Consider the following 24,518-nt stretch of genomic DNA (forward strand, 5'->3'; position numbering starts at 1 on the left):
CAGCTGCCCCAAGGCGCTTTATTTGTAAGGCAAGGCCATACAATAATTACGGAAAAAGCCTGAAAGCTGAAGGCTCTGCCTCCCATTCTACTCTTACAAACCCTAGGAATTACAAGTAAAGCCTGCAGTCTGAGAGCAAAGCGCTCTATTGGGGTATATGGTACTATGAGGTCCCTAAGATAAGATGGGACCTGATTATTCAAACCTAATAAGTAAGAAGAAGAATTGTAAATTCTATTCTAGAATTAACAGGAAGCCAATGAAGAGAGGCCAATATGGGTGAGATATGCTCTCTCCTTCTAGTCCCTGTCAGTACTCTAGCTGCAGCATTTTGAATTAACTGAAGGCTTTTCAGGGAACTTTTAGGACAACCTGATAATAATGAATTACAATAGTCCAGCCTAGAGGAAATAAATGCATGAATTAGTTTTTTCAGCATCACTCTGAGACAAGACCTTTCTAATTTTAAAGATATTGCGCAAATGCAAAAAAGCAGTCCTACATATTTGTTTAATATGCGCATTGAATGACATATCCTGATCAAAAATGACTCCAAGATTTCTCACAGTATTACTAGAGGTCAGGGTAATGCCATCCAGAGTAAGGATCTGGTTAGACACCATGTTTCTAAGATTTGTGGGGCCAAGTACAATAACTTCAGTTTATCTGAGTTTAAAGCAGGAAATTAGAGGTCATCCATGTCTTTATGTCTGTAAGACAATCCTGCAGTTTAGCTATTGGTGTGTGTCCTCTGGCTTCATGGATAGATAAAGCTGGGTATCATCTGCGTAACAATGAAAATTTAAGCAATGCTGTCTAATAATACTGCCTAAGGGAAACATGTATAAAGTGAATAAAATTGATCCTAGCACAGACCTTGTGGAACTCCATATTAACCTTAGTTTGTGAAGAAGATTCCCCATTTACATGAAAAAATTGCAATCTATTAGATAAATATGATTCAAACCACCGCAGCGCAGTGCCTTTAATACCTATGGCATGCTCTAATCTCTGTAATAAATTTTATGGTCAACAGTATCAAAAGCAGCACTGAGGTCTAACAGAACAAGCACAGAGATGAGTCCACTGTCTGAGGCCATAAGAAGATCATTTGTAACTTCACTAATGCTGTTCTGTACTATGATGGATTCTAAAACCTGACTGAAACTCTTCAAATAGACCATTCCTCTGCAGATGATCAGTTAGCTGTTTTACAACTACCCTTTCAAGAATTTTTGAGAGAAAAGGAAGGTTGGAGATTGGCCTATAATTAGCTAAGATAGCTGGGTCAAGTGATGGCTTTTAAGTAATGGTTTAATTACTGCCACCTTAAACGCCAGTGGTACATAGCCAACTAATAAAGATAGACTGATCATATTTAAGATCGAAGCATTAATTAATGGTAGGGCTTCCTTGAGCAGCCTGGTAGGAATGGGGTCTAATAGACATGTTGATGGTTTGGAGGAAGTAACTAATGAAAATAACTCAGACAGAACAATCGGAGAGAAGAGTCTAACCAAATACCGCATCACTGAAAGCAGCCAAAGATAACGATATGTCTTTGGGATGGTTATGAGTAATTTTTTCTCTAATAGTTAGAATTTTATTAGCAAAGAAGTCATGAAGTCATTACTAGTTAAAGTTAAAGGAATACTCGGCTCAATAGAGCTCTGACTCTTTGTCAGCCTGGCTACAGTGTTGAAAAGAAACCTGGGGTTGTTCTTATTTTCTTCAATTAGTGATGAGTAGTAAGATGTCCTAGCTTTACGGAGGGCTTTTTTATAGAGCAACAGACTCTTTTTCCAGGCTAAGTGAAGATCTTCTAAATTAGTGAGACGCCATTTCCTCTCCAACGTACGGGTTATCTGCTTTAAGCTGCGAGTTGTGAGTTATACCACGGAGTCAGGCACTTCTGATTTAAGGCTCTCTTTTTCAGAGGAGCTACAGCATCCAAAGTTGTCTTCAATGAGGATGTAAAACTATTGACGAGATACTCTATCTCACTCACAGAGTTTAGGTAGCTACTCTGCACTGTGTTGGTATATGGCATTAGAAGACATAAAGAAGGAATCATATCCTTAAACCTAGTTACAGCGCTTTCTGAAAGACTTCTAGTGTAATGAAACTTATTCCCCACTGCTGGGTAGTCCATCAGAGTAAATGTAAATGTTATTAAGAATGATCAGACAGAAGGGAGTTTTCAGGGAATACTGTTAAGTCTTCATTTCCATACCATAAGTCAGAACAAGATCTAAGATATGATTAAAGTGGTGGGTGACTCATTTACATTTTGAGCAAAGCCAATTGAGTCTAATAATAGATTAAATGCAGTGTTGAGGCTGTCATTCTCAGCATCTGTGTGGATGTTAAAAATCGCCCACTATAATTATCTTATCTGAGGTAAGCACTAAGTCAGACAAAAGGTCTGAAAATTCACAGAGAAACTCACAGTAACGACCAGGTGGACGATAGATAATAATAATAATAATAATAATAATAATAATAATAATAATAACAAACAAATAAAACTGGTTTTGGGACGTCCAATTTGGATGGACAAGACTAAGAGTCAAGCTTTCAAATGAATTAAAGCTCTGTCTGGGTTTTTGATTAATTAATAAGCTGGAATGGAAGATTGCTGCTAATCCTCCGCCTCGGCCCGTGCTACGAGCGTTCTGGCAGTTAGTGTGACTCGGGGGTGTTGACTCATTTAAACTAACATATTCATCCTGCTGTAACCAGGTTTCTGTAAGGCAGAATAAATCAATATGTTGATCAATTATTATATCATTTACTAACAGGGACTTAGAAGAGAGAGACCTAATGTTTAATAGACCACATTTAACTGTTTTAGTCTGAACAGCGTAGTTTGATTAAAAAGTTGATTGGCAAGGGGAAAACTTATACGCAGGTGCAAAAAATTATAGGCTGTTCATCTACAATGATCTTCAATGCTTAAAATGGAGATAAAAAAAAACAGAGATGTGTGGAAGAAAAATGGAAAACAACCATCAAAATGGATAGAAGAATAACCAGAATGGCAAAGGCTCACCCATTGATCAGCTCCAGGATGATCAATGTCTGGAGTTACCTGTAAGTGCTGTGACAGTTAGAAGACACCTGTGTGAAGCTAATTTATTTGCAAGAAATCCCACGCAAAGTCTCTCTGTTAAATAAAAGACATGCAGAATAGGTTACAATTTGCCAAAGAACACATCAACTGGCCTAAAGAGAATGGAGGAATATTTTGTGGACTGTTGAGAGTAAAATTGTTCTTTTTGGGTCCAAGGGCCGCAGACAGACAGTTTGTGAGATGACCCCCAAACTCTGAATTCAAGCCACAGTTCACAGTGAAGACAGTGAAGCATGGTGGTGCAAGCATCATGATATGGGCATGTTTCTCCTACTATGGTGTTGGGCCTATATATCGCATACCAGGTATCATGGATCAGTTTGGATATGTCAAAATACTTGAAGAGGTCATATTGCCTTATGCTGAAGAGTACATGCCCTTGAAATGGGTGTTTCAACAAGACAATGACCACAAGCACACTAGTAACCAGCAAAATCTTGGTTCCAACCACAAAATGAATGCCTCGCAGATCTGAAGAAATCATGAAAAACTGTGGTTATACAACTAAATACTAGTTTAGTGATTCACAGGATTGCTAAAAAAGCAGTTTGAACATAATAGTTTTCAGGCTTGGGGAGTAACGGAATACATGTAACGGCGTTACGTAATTAGGATACAAAAAAAGGTAACTGTATTCCGCTACAGTTACAGAAAAAAAGACGTATTCAGATTACAGATATATTTAGTAAAAATGGGGATTAGTTCGCAGGATTACAATTTAATGCATTTTATACACTCAACAAAATATAAACGCAACACTTTTGGTTTTGCTCCCATTTTGTATGAGATGAACTCAAAGATCTAAAACTTTTGAACATACACAATATCACCATTTCCCTCAAATATTGTTCACAAACCAGTCTAAATCTGTGATAGTGAGCACTTCTCCTTTGCTGAGATAATCCATCCCACCTCACAGGTGTGCCATATCAAGATGCGATTAGACACCATGATTAGTGCACAGGTGTGCCTTAGACTGTCCACAATAAAAGGCCACTCTAAAAGGTGCAGTTTTGTTTTATTGGGGGGGGGGGGATACCAGTCAGTATCTGGTGTGACCACCATTTGCCTCATGCAGTGCAACACATCTCCTTCGCATAGAGTTGATCAGGTTGTCAATTGTGGCCTGTGGAATGTTGGTCCACTCCTCTTCAATGGCTGTGCGAAGTTGCTGGAATTGGCAGGAACTGGTACACACTGTCGTATACACAGTCCAGAGCATCCCAAACATGCTCAATGGGTGACATGTCCGGTGAGTATGCCGGCCATGCAAGAACTGGGACATTTTCAGCTTCCAAGAATTGTGTACAGATCCTTGCAACATGGGGCCATGCATTATTCTGCTGCAAACATGAGGTGATGTTCTTGGATGTATGGCACAACAATGGGCCTCAGGATCTCGTCACGGTAATCTCTGTGCATTCAAAATGCCATCAATAAAATGCACCTGTGTTCTTCGTCCATAACAGACGCCTGCCCATACCATAACCCCACCGCCACCATGGGCCACTCGATCCACAACACTGACATCAGAAAACCGCTCACCCACACACGCTGTCTGCCATCTGCCCAGTGTGACAGTGACAGACACAACAGTGTGAACCGAGATTCATCCGTGAAGAGAACACCTCTCCAACGTGCCAAACGGCAGCAAATGTGAGCATTTGCCCACTCAAGTCGGTTACGACGACGAACTGGAGTCAGGTCGAGACCCCGATGAGGACGACGAGCATGCAGATGAGCTTCCCTGAGATGGTTTCTGGCAGTTTGTGCAGAAATTCTTTGGTTATGCAAAACCGATTGTTTCAGCAGCTGTCCGAGTGGCTGGTCTCAGACGATCTTGGAGGTGAACATGCTGGATGTGGAGGTCCTGGGCTGGTGTGGTTACACGTGGTCTGTGGTTGTGAGGCTGGTTGGATGTACTGCCAAATTCTCTGAAACGCCTTTGGAGACGGCTTATGGTAGAGAAATGACATTCAATACACGAGCAACAGCTCTGGTTGACATTCCTGCTGTCAGCATGCCAACTGCACGCTCCCTCAAATCTTGCGACATCTGTGGCATTGTGCTGTGTGATAAAACTGCACCTTTCAGAGTGGCCTTTTATTGTGGGCAGATAAAGAAAGAGAAATATTCCCAAATGCAGACATCATAATGTTTGTCTTGATCTTAGCTTCCTTTTACTGGACAAAACTGTACTAGAAAATGAATCTTCCTGAGTGTTCTGATGTGGCACAAAAAGAGGAAAAAAGCATGTAAGCATAAACAAAGAACATTACAGTAATTTGCATTCGACAATATACTTTTACTGAATTATGGCAATAAAGTATGTAACAGAAATATACATGAAAATGTGTATTCATAGTATTTACCAAGGCTTAAATTTGCTTCCATAGAGAAATGCACTCAAACAAGTGTAGCATTTGCTGCCTGTTAAACCATGTGCATCCAACACAACACTCACACATTGTATCATTCTTCCAGTGTGAATGATTTGTAAGGCAGAAAAGATGCATAAATTAGGATACAATACAGTGTTCAACTGGGACACAACTCTGGATTTCCTCTCCCCCCCTTGACTGGGCCCACTCCTTCCCCAGTGGCTTGAGTGATGCTATGAAACCGGGTCAGGGCAGTGAAAACTGCTGTGAGGCTGTATACAGTAGCCAGACAGGAGGTAGGAAGAAAGAGGGAGAGGAAGCGCGGGAGGCAAAGGGTAAAGTGATGGAGGGTGACTGTGGCTGCTGTACAGACTGAGCCTATGGCTGCGGTAGTGGTGCTGGTGTTGATTCACACTCCGTGGCTCGCTGTGCCTCCTGTAGCCTGACTAATGTGCCTGGGGATCCACACAGATCACAACAGTAAATGGGAATAAGGGTTTCCACCGTTTGTGGATCTGACTCACATTTCCCTTTTGGGAGAGCACCAACTGACCCAGTGAACAGTAAAGAATAACAAAGTAACACCACCAGTAACCAGTTCAACTCAATCCTCAAACAGCAGCTGTGACCTTTATTTTCTGTGAGAGCCACAAAAGTATTTAGTTCTAACTTCCCCATTTTTTAATGATGTATATTTCATCATAGTGCAGTAAGAATTGTCACTATTTTCAGCTTTGACAATGATGCTTCTCACTTTAACATTTACTAAATGCAAAATAAGATACGAGGCCAAAAGAGAAAAACTGCTGGTGTTTCAAAACAAACAATTAGAATATGATTTGTTGACTGAATAAAACAGAATTAACTAATCAACACTCATTTAACAATTTTCAGCCACTGCGGCTCGAATAGTAGAGCAGGTTGTATGAAAATTAAAAGGTTGATGGGTTTGACAGTGCCAAAACCTGATATCTCTGTGAAGAGAAGTAAGGCTGAGATGATAAATATCATACTCGCCAGCCAGACTTTGCAGGACAACAGTGAAACCCCTGAACTGAGTCTGGAATCAGCAGCAGCAGATCCCTTATGCGTCAACAGGCTACTTCCTCCAAACTTATGCTATTCAGTGATGCGGTGATGAAAGTTGCAAGCCGTGATAACAAATGTCTAGTTTCAGTTCCCAGTGTGGCCTTTCTCCAATTTTATAATTACTTCTGTGGGGACCAAGGAAACATTCAAGGCATAAGGTAGCCAGGGAAGTTAGTGACCTTAACGTTAGTCCAGTGAATGCATGTTATGTCTAAGAGTAGTCTCACAGAACATTTAGAAAGACTGGGAAAGAAAAAACAATTTAATTAAAGAATAAAAATAATTTGTGATAAAGTAAAGCTAAGAAAATGGGAAGTAGTACCCTAAAGATTAGAGGGCGGACTTGGTACCAGAGAGTCTAGGTTCCATTTTATTCAGATAGCAAATGACTACTGTGCCCTTAACAAGGTCCTTCATTCTCAACTTGCTCCCAGTGTGTTCCTGAGTGCCTCACATGGCAGCATCCTAACACTGGTGTGTGATTGTGTGTGAATGGGTGAATAAACATCACCATTGTAAAGTACATCTACTAACCAAGATCATACTTGTCAAATATGTGGGTGAAGAAAATTAAAAATGAATTATTTTGGGCTGCCTGACTGCTGCAATTAAATCAATAAAGACAAAAAGTTAATCAGACAAAGACACATAGCTTCTGAAAAATAGGCTAGTATTTAGCACTGAATGTAGTTAAAATGAAGTCTCATGCAAGCAGTGGCAGAGTGACAGACTGCCAAAGAGATGAAGATACCCGGACAACTGTTAGAAAAAATAGACAGTATTCTGAGTAGTAATACTGATAGAGAGAGGCCGTTACATATTACATATTACATAGACTTTGTTGCACACCACTGTTGAGGGGCAGGCTTGGCCTGGGACCCACCAGATGCCATAAATGTGATACTGATGTGGGTACATATGTTTTGGAAATATGTAAAGATACAAAAGATTGGGAAGAACTGAAGGATGAAGTCGCTTCCCTTTATTGAGCATGATTTGGAGCAAAACCTGGATGTACCTTTCAGCATTGATGGTGCCATCACCGATGTGTAAGTTGCCCATGCCATGGACACTAACACACCCCCATACCATCATCACAGATGCTGGCTTTTGAACTTTGCACTGGTAACAGTCTGGATGGTGTTTTTCCTCTTTGGTCCAGAGGACATGACCTCCATGATTTCCAAAAACAATCTGAAATGTGGACTCATCAGACCACAGCACACTTTTCCACTTTGCATCTGTCCATTTCAAATGAGCTCGGGCCCAGAGAAGGCGGTGGCATTTCTGGATGTTGTTGATATATAGCTTTCGCTTTGCATGGTAGAGTTTTAACTTGCACTTGTAGATGTAGCGACAAACTGTGTTAACTGACAATGGTTTTCTGAAGTGTTCCTGAGCCCACGTGGTAAGATCCTTTACACAATGATGTCAGTTTTAATGCAGTGCCGCCTGAGGGATCGAAGGTCATGGGCATTCAATGTTGGTTCAGCCTTGCCACTTACGTGTAGAAGGTTCTCCAGATTCTTTGAATCTTCTGATTATATTATGGACTGTAGATGATGGAATCCCTAAATTCCTTGCAACTGAACATTGAGAAACATTGTTCTTAAACTGTTGGACTATTTTTTCATGCAGTTGTTCACAAAGTGGTAATCCTCGCCGCATCTTTGCTTGTGAATGACAGCCTTTTGGGGATGCTCCTTTTATACCCAATCATGACACTCGCCTGTTTCCAATTAGGTGTTCTTTGAGCATTCATCAACTTTCCCAGTCTTTTGTCGCCCAACTTTTTTGAAATGTGTTGCAGGCATCCATTTCAAAATGAGCAATACATTTTACACAATGTCCAAACTTCACTGGAATTGGGGCTGTACCACCTCTGGAAAAACTGACCTACACCCTTCATGATAATATTAAGGGTTTTGTCAAAACATGGCAACCACTTCTGGAGTAAGTGGACCCAGATGGACTGAACTTTGTCTTACCTAATTAACAACATGGAAAATGCAATATGGGAATCATTATGTCAGCCTGGCTGTGTGTGGATCTTGCCGGTTATATTAGTTTTTGTTTCTCCCTTTTATTACAATTTAATGTATTGTTTCTGCTCAGTGTGTCCTGCTGCACTTTGTTTGAAAAAATGTTCAAAAAAATGGTTCTATAATTGCATTGAACTGACAGATACATACATTGTCTGTCAGAACCTCAATAAAATAAAATAAAAAATGCAGTCTCACCAGTGCAGGTCTGAGACTCCCACACCTGATCCGGACAGAGCTGCAGGTTTTCGGGTTCCTGGGCCAACACAGCTCGTGAGCGGACCTGTACTGAGCCAAAGTCCACACCCACCTCTTTCAAACAGATGCTCACACAAGGGCTCCAGTCTGACCACTCCATCAGGTAGCATTCACCTGTAAAGGTAAAAAGATCAGACATATCACCATCACTGTAAATGGCTTTTGAAGACATAACACCTTAAACCTTTTCCCAGAGGACTGTGAACTGTCATAATGAGTGCCTTTTATGGTGTCTGTCTACCTACAACAGAAACTCTTAAACTGACTCTTACGTGCAACCATGCAAACATTTAATTTGTTCAACTGAAATATTTGAAATTGATATCAATCTAAACTCTGTTCAGTGGCACTTGTTTTGAAATTATATATAAATAACACTCAGATCTGGTCCATGGCCACATGGCAGATCTTTTAGTTTCTTGTGTGCAGGCTCAGATCCTCAGACTGGCCACTCTGGTCATTTACAGTTTATGAATAAGGTAACCAACCTTTGGGCATCTGTGTCTCTTTTTTTAAAAGACCTCTCCCAGAAGCTGTGACTGACAGGGTCATAAAATTATACATTTATGTTTCACATTCTCGTTTACGTTAGTTGTGCCCTCTCTCTCTGTTGTGGTGCGTAAATAATTGTTGAAACTCAGGGTGTCCATATGTTGATCATCATTTCACTATGATTTGTGTGTATATATGTGGAACAGGTGGCTCTGGGACATAGGACTGGGACTGCCAACCTCTAGAGTAGACTCAGACTAGTGTCCCTTTAATGCTACAGTATCTGTGATGGGCCTCAAGGCCTGTATAGGACTTCTACTTATGTTTCTATGCTGTCTTTTGGACAGCTAAACACATGCAATTTAAATGTCATCTTTTGTTCTGCAGCAGTCTTTCCATCAGTAAGGTAAAGTTTAGGAAATTCATAAATTCTCTGACATTAGAAGGGGAGGTGATGGTCTAGTGGTTAAGTGTTGGGCTTGAGACCAGAGGATGCTCGGTTCAAATCCCAGCCTGACTGGAAAATTACTAAGGGCCCTCGGGCAAGGTCCTTAATCTCAGAGTTGCTCCTGGTGTATAGTGAGTACCTTCTATGGCAGCACCTTCACATTGGGGTGAATGTGAGGTGTTATTTTTAAAGCGCTTTGAGCGTCTGATGCAGATGGAAAAGTGCTATATAAATGCAGTCCATTTAGTCCATTTCTTTTGATTCTACCTATCATTTTCCAATTTTGGCATTGTTCAGGATCTGTATATGGATTCAGGAACTTTTAATTTTACAGTATATTACACAAAAAAGTTGGTATTTCTTCAACTTCAATATATATATATATATATATATATATATATATATATATATATAAATGAGCCATTGCATGTATTCAGCTGAAAATATATGTAATTGCCACCCATGTTGTCTTCAATTTCATGGATGTTTACATCAGTGAAACTGCAGTAAGTAAGAGTAGATAATGAATTTTGTTTTTTAAAGTTGTGTTTGAAAAAGAGAAAAAAAAATTGCTAACGTTCTTTCATAATGAAATATGGTTATTAGCTCGATATGGAGTAGCCATTTAACATTTAAAATGTTTCATAGTGACAATCTAATTATATTACAGATATTTGAAAGAATGGCCTAAACATGAAAATGTTAACAGTATTAAAAGAATAAGATCTAGTGGGGTCCACAATGACCCCGGGTGTACAGATTAGTACGTTCACGTGTACTGATGAGGGTTAAACATTTCAATCAGAATAAGAAAAGCTAATACAAAGCTCTCGACATATCTAAACCAGAGCTCTAGTTATATCCCATATGATATCAAACAAGTGCAGGCTATATTCAAATACTGATACACCACTATTCAGTACAACTGTACACTGAGGAAAAAGAGTCAACTCTAGGAAATACAACAAACACAAACCAGAAAAAAATGTTTGCACTCTCATCAGAGTCACTTGTTTGGACAGAGGTAATGAGTCGCTGTTGTAAATCCCAGTGCATAATTCAAAGACTGTTCAACCTCAGCAGAGGACCTCTCTCTCTGGTTGCCCTTCTAGTTCATGTACTATAGTGAACTAGGTACTGCAGTACCTAAAGCTAGCACTGAAATCACCTCAGCAGTTCCTGAAGGTACTTCACAATAAAAGCATTTGAATATAAAAGTGATGGCGCAGAGGTTAGAGATGTGAACTTGTGACCAGAAAGTCATAACTTTAATCCCCTACACATCCAGGGAAATGTGGATAAGGAAGGTTAAATGCAATTCATTTAGGTTGTTTAATATGGTCTTTAATGTCCAAGTTGTTCCTGGTGTGCAGCTCAGCCTGACATTACTGTTTGAATGGGTGAATCTGAGCATCTGCCACAGATGGAAAAGTTGCTTCTGTACGTAAATACAGTCCATTTATAATGTGAACGTCTTCATTTTGGAATCAGAAAAGCTGGTTATAGTATGCACTGCAGATCCCATACTTTACCAAACATTGACATTCATCATTCATTTTCAAAACTCGTTTACTCCAGTCTTCGGTCACAGGGTGCAGAAACCTATCCCAGTAGTCATAGGGCAAGAAGATACACCCTGGACAGGATGACAGGCTTTTGCAGGGCCAACTACAACCCCTGGCAAAAATTATGGAATCACCGGCCTTGGAGGATGTTCATTCTGTTGTTTAATTTTGTAGAAAAAAAGCAGATCACAGACATGACACAAAACTAAAGTCATTTCAAATGGAACTTTCTGGCTTTAAGAAACACTATAAGAAATCAAGAAAAAAAGATTGTGGCAGTCAGTAATGGTTACTTTTTTAGACCAAGCAGAGGAAAAAAATATGGACTCACTCAATTCTGAGGAATAAATTATGGAATCACCCTGTAAATTTCCATCCCTCAAACTAAAACCTGCATCAAATCAGATCTGCTCGTTGACCCTATGTCATGAAATTGACCCTATGTGTCTTTTTGCAAGGAATGTTTTCACAGTTTTTGCTCTATGGCAAGATGCATTATCTTCTTGAAAAATGATTTCATCATCCTCAAACATCAGAAAAGTGTCCAAAATATCAATGTAAACTTGTGCATTTATTGATGATGTAATGACAGCCATCTCCCCAGTGCCTTTACATGACATGCAGCCCCATATCATCAATGACTGTGGAAATTTACATGTTCTCTTCAGGCAGTCATCTTTATAAATCTCATTGGAACGGCACCAAACAAAAGTTCCAGCATCATCACCTTGCCCAATGCAGATTCGAGATTCATCACTGAATATGACTTTCATCCAGTCATCCACAGTCCACGATTGCTTTTCTTTAGCCCATTGTAACCTTGTTTTTTTCTGTTTAGGTGTTAATGATGGCTTTCGTTTAGCTTTTCTGTATGTAAATCCCATTTCCTTTAGGCGGTTTCTTACAGTTCGGTCACAGACGTTGACTCCAGTTTCCTCCCATTCGTTCCTCATTTGTTTTGTTGTGCATTTTCCATTTTTGAGACATATTGCTTTAAGTTTTCTGTCTTGATGCTTTGATGTCTTCCTTGGTCTACCAGTATGTTTGCCTTTAACAACCTTCCCATGTTGTTTGTATTTGGTCCAGAGTTTAGACACAACTGACTGTGAACAACCAACATCTTTCCAACATTGTGTGATGATTTACCCTCTTTTAAGAGTTTGATAATCCTCTCCTTTGTTTCAATTGACAGCTCTCGTGTTGGAGCCATGATTCATGTCAGTCCACTTGGTGCAACAGCTCTCCAAGGTGTGATCACTCCTTTTTAGATGCAGACTAACAAGCAGATGTGATTTGATGCAGGTGTTAGTTTTGGGGATGAAAGTTTAGAGGGGTGATTCCATAATTTATTCCTCAGAATTGAGTGAGTCCATATTTTTTCCTCTGCTTGGTCTAAAAAAGTAACCGTTACTGACTACCACAATCTTTTTTTCTTGATTTCTTATAGTGTTTCTTAAAGCCAGAAAGTTGCCATTTGAAATTACTTTAGTTTTGTGTCATGTCTGTGATCTGCTTTTTTTCTACAAAATTAAACAACTGAATGAACATCCTCCAAGGCCGGTGATTCCATAATTTTTGCCAGGGGTTGTATACAGGCAGAGAAACGCATTCACACATGCGTGCACAGCTACGGACAATGTAGAGTAATCAATTCACCTGCATGTCCTTGGAAGTGGGAGGAAGTTGGACCACCTGGAGGGAAAGCACACAAACAATGGAGAGAACATACAAACTCCTCACAGAAAGGGCCTGGAGGGACATGATCCCACATCCCTCTTGGTGTGAGGACAAGAGTGCTAACCACTAAGCCACTGTGCTGCCCAAACACTGACACTTAAAGTGAATATTGTTTTAATTGTGAGTTGCTTCTCTTAAACATACAGGTGTGATAAACATCAAAGATGCTTAGCTACAAGCAGAAACTGCTGGAGCTACGAGGATATGATGGTGTTACAGTGCAGCAAGATTCTCCCTGTGCCAGTGGTCCTTTATGAGAGGGCGGTCTGAGCTTCAACAATGTTGAGAACCCTTCTGCATCTTCAGCAGGTGCCTCAGACTCACTAGCGTTTCAGCCCTTATGCTGCACGGCTGAGTGGAGCAGGGAAATGATGGTTGACCTTCACCTGCAGATGAGTTCCAGCTTTGGGCTCTCTTCAACCACAGGTGTCTTGAGCTAGTCTCAGCTGCCAGGGCTATTTCCCTGATGGCCTTTCTTCATGTGCTTCAGTTATAAGCTGTGCTTTTGCAGGAAATAGCGCACAGATATTGCTGGAAAACCTCGGGAGCCCACTTCGATGGGAAAAATGTTTGTGTGAGTTTGCATAGAACATCATAGGTATTTTAAAATCTTTCATAGGGGACCGTGCTTCAGTTTGGGTTGCTTTTGATCACAGATGACAACTACACCTGATCAAACAGAGCACACATCAAATGGTGGCAAAGCATGAAACACTGTGCAAACCTGACAAAATTCCAAGATGCTCTAGGTACAACTTAAACACGCCTGGAATGTCCACCCAAAACAACATGACAGTACTTTGTTGTACAAAAAAACAAACAAACAAACAAAAAAAAAAACAGTCTGTGCTGCAGATGGCTGTTTGAAAAAGCAATGCTGCAGCAGTTTGGCAAAATAAGTTGGACTCCCTCGTTATTTCGGACAGGTCTTCCAGTGCTCTTCTATCTCTAACATCTAATGAGTTTATTTCTTCCAAAATGAGATCCAGCCCAGCTGGCAAACCTTGGTCATTCTTGTACATGTTGTGACATGTTAAATAAGAGGTTAGAAATGTGTGACTTGAAAAGGGGTTGATGTTGTTGTTTAACAATATTGTAATAGAAAAAGACAACAATCAATGTAACCAAAGTAGCGTAATATTTATGAAATAGACTCTAAACTGATGGGCTTTCTTTTGGAAGCAATAAGGAACAATAATCAGAGATACTAACACTGAAAATTCCAGTTCTTTATTTAAACTGTTCAAAAATACATGGCAATATAAATTTGGGATGTTGATGCCCCTTTTTCTTCTTAAGGAAATGTGGATTATTTTGAATAATCTTTGGAGTGGTGATTGACTTTGAGCTTTTGTATATGTACACAGCTACAGTCAGGTGCCCAGCAGGGACCAACTCCAGATGTGGAGGCACTGCCTTGGTCAAGAGCAGAGAAAGGAACAGACACTAAATAAGCATGTTTTTGATTGTGTAAGGAAACTGGAGTGCCTGGAGGAAACCCACACTGACACAGGGAGAACTCTACACAGAAAGGGAGGAAAGTGATCCCACGACCTCCTAAAAATGCTCAAATGACCCACATTTCATGGAGAGAAATTCGACGTACCATTGGTTTGAGGTTGATGATTGTATAAAGAAGTGGAGTTCGTTGAGGGCCAAATTAATCCATAAAAAGATGCTATTCTTGCTGTAAATTGCTTGAAGATGCGATGGAGAACTTTAAAAAGGGTCACCCGCATGTCTATGTCATTGCATAGCCATGGAGTTGGAAAGGCATAAATCAGGCTTTAGGATTTTAAAAGGTACCACTCCGCAGTGGACTTAGAAAAAAGAGTAATGGGCCTTTCACACTGAACACGTCAGAAGCGTCAAATGCGTCAAAAATCGGTCTAAAAAGCATTATTTTCAATGAGACGCATTGGTTTTTAGATGCGTCAGAAGCATCGCGTCAAAAGCCGAGCTAAAGCGACGCTTTTGACGGGAGTGCGCATTGCAGTTTGTCGGCAGGCTGACGCGGTCAGAGTTCAACCCAATCCAACTTTTGACACTCTGAGCTGTGACGTACCTTCGCACTGTCCAACAGGAACGAAACATCGGGCCAAAACACGGAAGACTAGTGGCAGAAACCACGGATCTGTACAAAACAGAAATGTGTCACAGGACTGCTGTTTTCTGAAGAAAAATCCTTGGAAATGTTTTTTTGTTGTTGTTGTTTGTTACCTCAAAATTTCTGATTACTGTTGAAAAAGGGTTTAGAACACTTGTAATTAAGACAGCTAAATAAATCAATAAATTGTTCTTTATAAACCTTTCATCTGTAAATTAAAACCACTTGTTATTTCAGATTAGATAATTTCTTGTTTAACATAAGGAACCTCGGACATTTATTTTTAGACAAATAAAATAACATGGAAATTTGTACATTATTTTAAGTCTGGTAGATTATTTATATCTCATTTCAACCAGAAAAACAGACACTGTAAATAAATACAAATGTTTATTATAAATGCAACAGGAAATAATTTAACAATGACTGCAGTGTGATTGTAAAGTAGGATTTCTGTGACATAAACCTCATGATGATTTTTTATATAGTCATTTCAACTTGTAATTTTGTCAAAATATGTAATTGCCTTTAATGTTGTTATCAGGACAGAGTCAATTCTAAAATATGAATTTGAGCACAATAAGTGGAGAGCTTCTACTTTTTTCAGATTGTGGAAACAGCCAGAGTGTGACGTAGCAATCTCCGCCCCTTGCAGCTTCCGAAGCGAAGCGTCTGACGTCACGCGCCAGATGCGTCGGAAACGCATCCAACAAATTGGAAGGTGTTGACGGACTGGCCTGATGTGTAATCCAAATGTAATCCTTTTTTAATGCACATAATGCCTGGCGCTTATTTAAAGCAGGTCTTTATTTTTTGCAGATGAAGTTTTGACTTGGGCATTAAATGAGGCAGGTCCCGATTCAAGGTCAGGCGTTTAATCAAGGAAATACGTAAGCCTAATTAGAGCTGGAGATTCCCCATAGATTGTTTGGCATCTCCTGACTGTAACTAATCCATTACATACAGTGAGGAAAATAAGTATTTGACCCCCTGTCAATTTTGCAGGTTTTCCCGCCTACAAAGAATGGAGAGGTCTGTAATTTTATCGTAGGTACTCTTCAACTGTGAGAGACAGAATCTTAAAAAAAAAAAAAAATCCAGTAAAACACATTGTATGATTTTTAAATAATTAATTTGCATTTTATTGCATAAAATACCCCCTTGAAAACGACCTTAACATGGTACAGAAACATTTGTCTGCCATTACAGAGGTCAGACATTTTCTGTAGTTTTTCACCAGGTTTGCACACACTGCAACAGGGATTTTGGTCCACTCCTCCATACAGATCTTCTCCAAATCTTTCAGGTTTGGAGTTTCAGCTCCCTCCAAAGATTTTCTATTGAGTTCAGGTCTGGAGACTGGCCAGGCCACTCCAGGACCTTGAAATGCTTCTTACGGAGCCCCTCCTTAGTTGCTCTGGCTGTGTGTTTGGGGTCATTGTCATGCTGGAAGACCCAGCCATGACCCATCTTCAATGCTCTTACTGAGGGAAGGCGGTTGTTTGCCAAAGTCTTGCAATACATAACCCCATCCACCCTCTGTTCAATACGGTGCAGTCGTCCTGTCCCCTTTGCAGAAGAGCACCCCCAGAGTATGATGTTTCCACCCCCATGCTTCACGGTTGGGATGGTTTTCTTGGGGTTGTTCTCATCCTCTAAACATGGTAAAGGGAGTTGATTCCAAAAAGCTCTATTTTGGTGTCATCTGACCACATGACCTTCTCCCACGCCTCCTCTGGATCATCCAGATGGTCACTGGTGAACTTCAAACAGGCCTGGACATGTGCTGGCTTGTGCAGGGGGACCTTGCTGCCCTGCAGGATTTTAAACCATGACAGCATCATGTGTTACTAATGTAATCTTTGTGACTGTGGTCCCAGCTCTCTTCAGGTCACTGACCAGGTCCTCCTGTGTAGTTCTGAGCTTTCTCAGAATCATCCTTAAGCCACAAAGTGAGATCTTGCATGGAATCCCAGACCGAGGGAGATTGACAGTCATCTTGTGTTTCTTCCACTTTCTAATAAATAATCATAACAGTTGTTGTCTTCTACCAAGCTGCTTGCCCATTGTCCTGTAGTCCATCCCAGCCTTGTGCAGGTCTACAGTTTTGTCCCTGGTGTCCTTAGACAGCTCTTTGCTCTTGGCTATGGTGGACAGGTTGGAGTGTGATTGATTGATTGTGTGAACAGGTGTCTTTTATACAGGTAAAAAGTTCAAACAGGTGCAATTAATACAGCTAAAGAGTGCAGAATAAGAGGACTTCTTAAAGAAAAATTAACTGGTCTGTGACAGCCAGAATTCTTGCTGGTTGGTAGGGGGTCAAATACTTATTTTACGCAATAAAATGCAAATAAATTATTAAAAACCATACAATGTGATTTTCTGGATTTTGTTTTTAGATTCTGTCTCTCACAGTTGAAGTGTACCTACGATAAAAATTACAGACCTCTCCATTCTTTGTAGGTGGGAAAACCTGCAAAACTGACAGGAGGCCAAATACTTATTTTCCCCACTGTACATAAGGGATTTTGTCTGTTTTATACATAACAGACTGTGATAATGAACAAAATTCACTAGTCCACAAATATTACATATGAGTTTTACTGTATATGTGTTTAAGAAAAATCAGACATATTTTTAAAATGCTGCAGCAGCTGCAAAATAACACACAGTGACAGAGACAACACAAAAGACAAAAACACAAACAATTAAAAGATCAAGACAGAGTACCTGCCCCAAAACAGCTTAAAAGGTTGTGAAAATGAATTCAATTCCCTACTAATATAACCCATGATTCAAAAGCAATATAAATAATGCATTAAATACCTGTGTAAAGAGTACAAAATCAAATAAATAAATGTGAACCATCGACTTCCTCACCAACAGACCACAGTATGTGAGGCTTTGTGACTGTGTGTCTGATGTGGTAGTATGTAGCACGAAGGCTACAGTAGTCTCTCCTTTCGTCTTCATGCTGTACACATCAGACTTCAGTCAACACATGTACAAGATGTCACCTCCAGACGTTATTGGATGACACAGCGTCTGAGGGTAACGATCTGGAGTACAGGGAGGTCATCACCAACTTTGTGGCCTGGTGTGAATGGAACCACCTGTGCATCAACGTCAGCAAGACAAAGGAAGTGGTGATTGAGTTCAGAAGGAAGGCTCCTTAGTTTGTGACGTCACGCAATCCCATGCTTGACGTCACATGGGATTGCAGGATTGATGACTGCAGACCGCAGGGTGCTGGACTGACCGTGAAGTGCCATGCCTGAAGCTGATACAGCACACTGCAGTATATGTTTGGAATGGACTCTGCCGCGGGATCAGGCCCACTGATGGCATGAGGAATGCTGGATGACCCCTGCCCGTGGAATGAATGCCTGCATGGACTTCTCATCAAATGCTGCATGTTCCTCATTGACTTGGGACGTCTCAAGGATTTTGTACGTCCCAAAGTCACCAGCCTTGCCGTCACCATAGACAGCGATTTTAAATTTGATAAACAAATCAATGGTGTTTTGAAATCATGCTTTTATCATCTTCGTCTTCTATCAAAGGTAAAACCGTTTTTATCTTTTAACCTTTTTGAACAAGTTGTACACTCTTTTATTTCAAGTTGTCTGGACTACTGTAACGCACTTTATTTCGGCATCAGCCAACGGGCTCTTTCCCGTTTGCAGTTAGTCTAGAACGCTGCAGCGCGACTTTTAACAGGGGCCTGGAAGCGTGATCACATAACCCCAATTCTTGCATCTTTGCACTGGCTTCCTATTAATTTTAGAATTGATTTGAAGATTTTATTGTTTGTTTTTAAAGCTTTGAATGGAATGGCCCCTCAATACATCATTGACTTCCTACAAATTTACTCTCCGGAGCATGCTCTGACCACGAGCTGGAAATGGCCCTAAGACAAAACTTAAAACCAGGGGGGACAGGGCTTTCCCTGTGGCTGGCCCAGACTTTGGAACGCTCTGCCCCTCCATGTCTGAACAGCCCCCACAGTGGAATGTTTTAAGTCTCATCTGAAGACCCACTTTTATTCTCTGGTTTTTAACACTGCCTGAGTTGGTGGTCCTGTTTTATTTTTATTTTGGTAGATTTTATTGGTTTTATCTTTTGTATGCTGTATGAATTTATTTATCTTGCATATTCTACTTATTTTTATTGTTAATTTTCTTATTTTTAATTTATTTCTTGACTATTGGGGTTTTATCTATCGTGATTCCATGTGCAGCCCTTTGGAACGTCTTGTTGTAAATGTGCTATATAAATAAAGTGGATTGGATTGGATGTTTTGTTATGTTCTGTAAACTTTGCTAAAACCTTGTAACTGTTAGAATGGCCTAAGCAGTGGGTCACCCCTCTGACTCTGGTCTGCGCTTGAGGTTTCTTCATCAATATCAGAGGGAGTTTTTATGACCACTGTCGCCTGTGTGCTTGCTCTAGGGGTTGGTAAGGTTCAACCTTACTGTGTGAAGCGCCTTGAGGCAGCTTTGTTGTGATTTGACACTGTATAAACAAAATAAATTGAACCGATTGTGCCTGTGAACATCCAGGGCTTAGACATAGAGATTGTGGAGAAGTACAGTTACCAGGGTGTTCACCTTCACAACAAACCTGGACACACAACACACATGTCCTGTACAAGAAGGGCCAAAGTTGTCTTCACCTGCTGAGGGGACTGAGGTCCTTTGCCATGTGCAGGACACTGCTGAAAACCTATTATAACTCTGTGGTGGCATCAGCCACACTTTATGCTGTGGTCTGCTGGGCTGTGGAAGTTCTGAGAGGGACAGGAAGAGACTCAGCAAATTGGTCAGAAGGGTAAGCTCTGTCCTGGAATGTATGTACTCTGGACCCCATAGAGGTGGTGAGTGAGAGGAGAATGTTCACTAAACTGACAAATTATGGACAACCCCTCTTATCTTCTACATGAGACTGTTGGAGCCTTAAGCAGCTCCTTCAGTAATAGACTGCTGCACCCTGGGTGGAAAACAGAACGTCTCCGCTGGTCAATTTATTCCAACTGCAGTCAGACTGTATAATATCTCAAAATGGTTTTCGCACCATAACCACCTGCTGATTTTGCACTTTTAATTCCATCTTCCATCACCTTTTGTGCTTCATTACATGCACAACTGTTCAACTTATCCTGTGCAATAATTTTACCATACCTACTGTATATATACTTATACATATAGCATACACACAACGCACTTATATTCTGTTTTTTCATATAATCTGTTCACTTAGTATTTATGCACCCACCAGCAAACACTGCAAAATACTTTAGTCACCTTTCTTTAATATAAATATTTTTCTTTTCTTTACTACTGCACGACTCTTGCTGCTGCAACAAGCGATTTTCCCCACTGTGAGATCAATAAAGTTGATCTTATCTTAAAATACAAATGCAAGAGTAAAGTGCCAAATCAGTGGGAGAGCCTATTGAGGTGCATCTGTTACTTTAGTGAGTCGTGTGATCGGTGCTGGGATGAGTGAGATTTAAAGATGATTATTTTTGCACCTGACTTAACATCTGCCTGAAGGAAAGTCAGAGAACAAAGTCAGAAACAGAATGTGTGATGGATCATTTAAGATCCCGTGTGCCAGCTTAATTGTGGAACCGTCATAGATGGTCTGAACTTTCATGTTCTCGATTTTTGATTTGAACTGCACAGTGAGAGTGCCGCACTGTGCTGCCATGCTGTATCTGATAATACTTTCAAGCACAGCAGAGTGAAATGTTAGCACGATGGGAGCGCTCACACCAAACAACCTGAGTCTGCAAAGGAAATACAGCTTTTGAGCCAACCTCCCACACACAAATTCCACGTGGGCACTCCATTTTAGACAAAACTTTCTTCACTCACATCCACAGAAGCCCTATAATTCTTTGAAAGCTGTCATTGTCTTGGTGGCTTTCCTCATGAGTCTTCTTCCAGCATGTTCACTTCATTTTTGAGAATTGCCTTCTTGACAAGATTACATTACCATAGTGTTTTACCATTGATGTTACTAATGTTCAAAACATATTCATACTCCCTGCATCCATCCATTCCCTTGTCTTTAGAAACTGGCAATAAAGTGATGATTGGTCTTTGTTTCAACTTTTTTGGAGCGTGTTGCAGGGCTGAAATGAACGCATACTAAGAAATGAAATGAAGGTGACCAATAGAAGAATCACTGTAGTTCCTCAAATTTATTTATTTAATTTTGGCATTTTTCAAGTTGTCCCAAATTTTTCTGATTTTCTGTTGTAAAACAAGTGTTAATTTCATCAGACAAGACAAAATATATTCGTCAACAACAATTTTTCTTCATGGCGACGACGATGACACTGCGTCAATGATGAAATTAATATGCTTTACTGCAAAAAGATGAGACAAAAATGTTTGAAAAAAACAAAAAACAAAAAAAACAACTGTAATAAAATATCTCTCCATCTACAAGTTCTATGCTTTGAAAACTTTCCAAAATTGGGTTGCATTCTGCAGAGTTTGAGCTGACACCATTCTGATGCAAAATCAATCAGGCTAGATGCAATATATAAAATGTATCACAGGCACATTTGAGAATGTGCAGGACATCCAAGTTTTTAAATAATATTTCCATTTTGCTTGATTCTCCTTGCTGCTGATAGCTCCTCCGTCTCCTGTCTGCAGGAGTGGCGGTGGGTCATCCTGCCGTGTTTGAGCATAGATCTGTAAAGGCCACTAGAGTGGACACCATCCTCCAGAAAGTTTGATTAACTTACATTTTCTTATGAACTAGGAACCTAAAAGCCAAACAATTGTGTTTAATAACTGCGCATTTAAGTAGACAACTGCACTACTTACATTACGTCATGGGACCAGTAAAAATAGAACAATGCTAAAATACCATCGCTCATATGTACATGTACCTTTTTAACAGCGTATGCAAGAGGGTGTGCATGTGCACATACATGAGCTTTTGAAAACAAGCTGAAGTTACCTTTGACCACATGTGATGCACTTCCACGCTGATGTCTGCGGGATGTGTTGTAAATCACTCAAGAGGTTTCAGTTTTAGTCATGTTTATTTCTCACTAGCTTTTACATACTATGAGAACATGTTAGATTACACGAAATACAGTGGTTTTTGGAGCAGATTTCGCCATGTTGGATTAGCAGCCAGAGAGAGACGAAGCAATTGACATGCCTCTTTAGTCTGACTGACTGTCCGCCCCCACTCCCCCAAAAGTGAATTTGCATAACTAATTGCATAAAAAACCCATCTCTTAAAATAGGTCAAGGTTAGCCAACTCTGAACTTGCCCAAGGTCTGTGTCCAAGAATGCCCTGTGAATGTGAAGACTCTGGCAGTAACAGGACTGGACTTATGCTGAGTACAGACAGACGGACCGACAGACAGACGGACGCAAAGCCTTCGCAATACCCAATAACCATATTTTGATGGCCTCTGGTAAAAATAAATAACATGCTGCAAAGTAGAAATTCAACTGACGCGAATTACAAACATTTAAAGAAAAAAAGTTTACATTTACACTCTGTCTCATGGTGTTAAAGTGTCTGATCACTGGATACACATGCTGGAATAGATGATTTCTGTAACAGATGCTGAATGGACTCTGCTGCAAGAACAGAGGAACTGCTTGAGGTTTCTTCCTCAATATCAGAGAGTTTTTCCTTACCACTTTTGCCTGTGTACTTGTTCTAGGGGTTAGTAAGGTTAGACCTGACTTGCGTGAAGTGCACTGAGGCAGCTTTGTTGTGATTTGATGCTATATCAACTAAATAAATTGAAATTGATCAGCTCTTTGAGGGTCAGATTCAAGCTATTGGGCCTAATGGGCCCAATGTTGCGCACTTGTGGCGTAAATTTACGTCGTAAATTTGAAATACACCAAAGTCGCCGTGACATGTATCCAGCAGTGCGCACCTGCCCATTTCTGGCGTACGCCTGACGTGATCTTGATAAATGCGGCGGGTGGAAACGATCGTAATTATAATAAACATGCCCATAAATATTCAGACTCCGCTTCAGACACACCCTCATTTTACGACATGGAAGCCGGGAAGACGGCAATGAAAAAGAACTCCACCAATCACGACGCATGCCAATAGAGCGTCAAAAGCGGCTGTCGTATCAATTGTTTTGTAGTATATAATCAATAAAGTGTTACAGTGTTCCCTCGTTTATCACTGGAGTTACGTTCTAAAAAAATAGCCCGTAATACGCGAAACCGCGACATAGTCAGCGTTATTTTTTACAATTATTATAGACGTTTCAAAGCTGTAAAACCCCTCACTACACAGTTTATACACTTTCTCAATCAGACATGAACATTTTCTCACTTTTCTCTCTTGTGTATACACTCTCAAAGTTCAAACCTTAGTAGGAAAATAATACCAAACTGTTTCAGGCCAAAACATTTGTTTGAGAAATAAAAATAGAACGTTTTCCTATAAATAATTATGATGGCATTTAGAACTAACGAATTCATTTTAACTATCAATGAACGAGGTTGGACACATAAGAAATTATTAATAGTGACTCACCAGTATTTCACAGATCGCTCCTCTGCGTCCTGGCGCTGCGCCTTTTCCCACTCACACCTGGCTACAGCAGGTGTTTGTTTCCGTGTGACAAACACAGTTATGAGTAGTTGTTGGTGCTCTTTTCTCTTCTGGGCAACAAGATTCTTATAAACAGATACGCAGAACACAGAACACTGTAAAAAAAAAAAAAAGGCATGCAAAACTGGACTAAATACTCCGCGAGACTCAGAGGCCAGGACAGGTGAACGGCGTTATAGCGAGGGACCACTGTATTCTCTTTTCACATGTCAATAATTCTTGATCAATCAATCAATCAATCAATTTTTTTATATAGCGCCAAATCACAACAAACAGTTGCCCCAAGGTGCTTTATATTGTAAGGCAAGGCCATACAATAATTATGTAAAACCCCAACGGTCAAAAACGACCCCCCCTGTGAGCAAGCACTTGGCTACAGTGGCAAGGAAAACTCCCTTTTAACAGGAAGAAACCTCCAGCAGAACCAGGCTCAGGGAGGGGCAGTCTTCTGCTGGGACTGGTTGGGGCTGAGGGAGAGAACCGGGAAAAAAGACATGCTGTGGAGGGGAGCAGAGATCGATCCTAATGATTAAATGCAGAGTGGTGCATACAGAGCAAAAAGAAATGAAACAGTGCATCATGAGTCTACGTCTATGGCAGCATAACTAAGGGATGGTTCAGGGTCACCTGATCCAGCCCT

At 40.4% G+C, this 24,518-nt stretch overlaps 1 protein-coding gene across 5 annotated transcripts in view; it reads right to left on the reverse strand.

Moving 5' to 3' along the window:
• The window catches only part of LOC117514031 (thrombospondin type-1 domain-containing protein 7A), a 602,038-nt gene that overhangs the window by 55,421 nt on the left and 522,099 nt on the right, over nucleotides 1-24,518 (reverse strand). For all 5 annotated transcript variants that reach the window (XM_034174316.1, XM_034174317.1, XM_034174314.1 and 2 more), the window contains one exon: nucleotides 8,844-9,017. In XM_034174316.1, the coding sequence (XP_034030207.1) occupies nucleotides 8,844-9,017 (174 nt within the window). The remainder of the gene's footprint in view (nucleotides 1-8,843; nucleotides 9,018-24,518) is intronic.

The sequence above is a fragment of the Thalassophryne amazonica genome, chromosome 7, assembly GCF_902500255.1.
Source record: "Thalassophryne amazonica chromosome 7, fThaAma1.1, whole genome shotgun sequence".
In the NCBI taxonomy this organism is placed as follows: Eukaryota; Metazoa; Chordata; class Actinopteri; order Batrachoidiformes; family Batrachoididae; genus Thalassophryne; species Thalassophryne amazonica.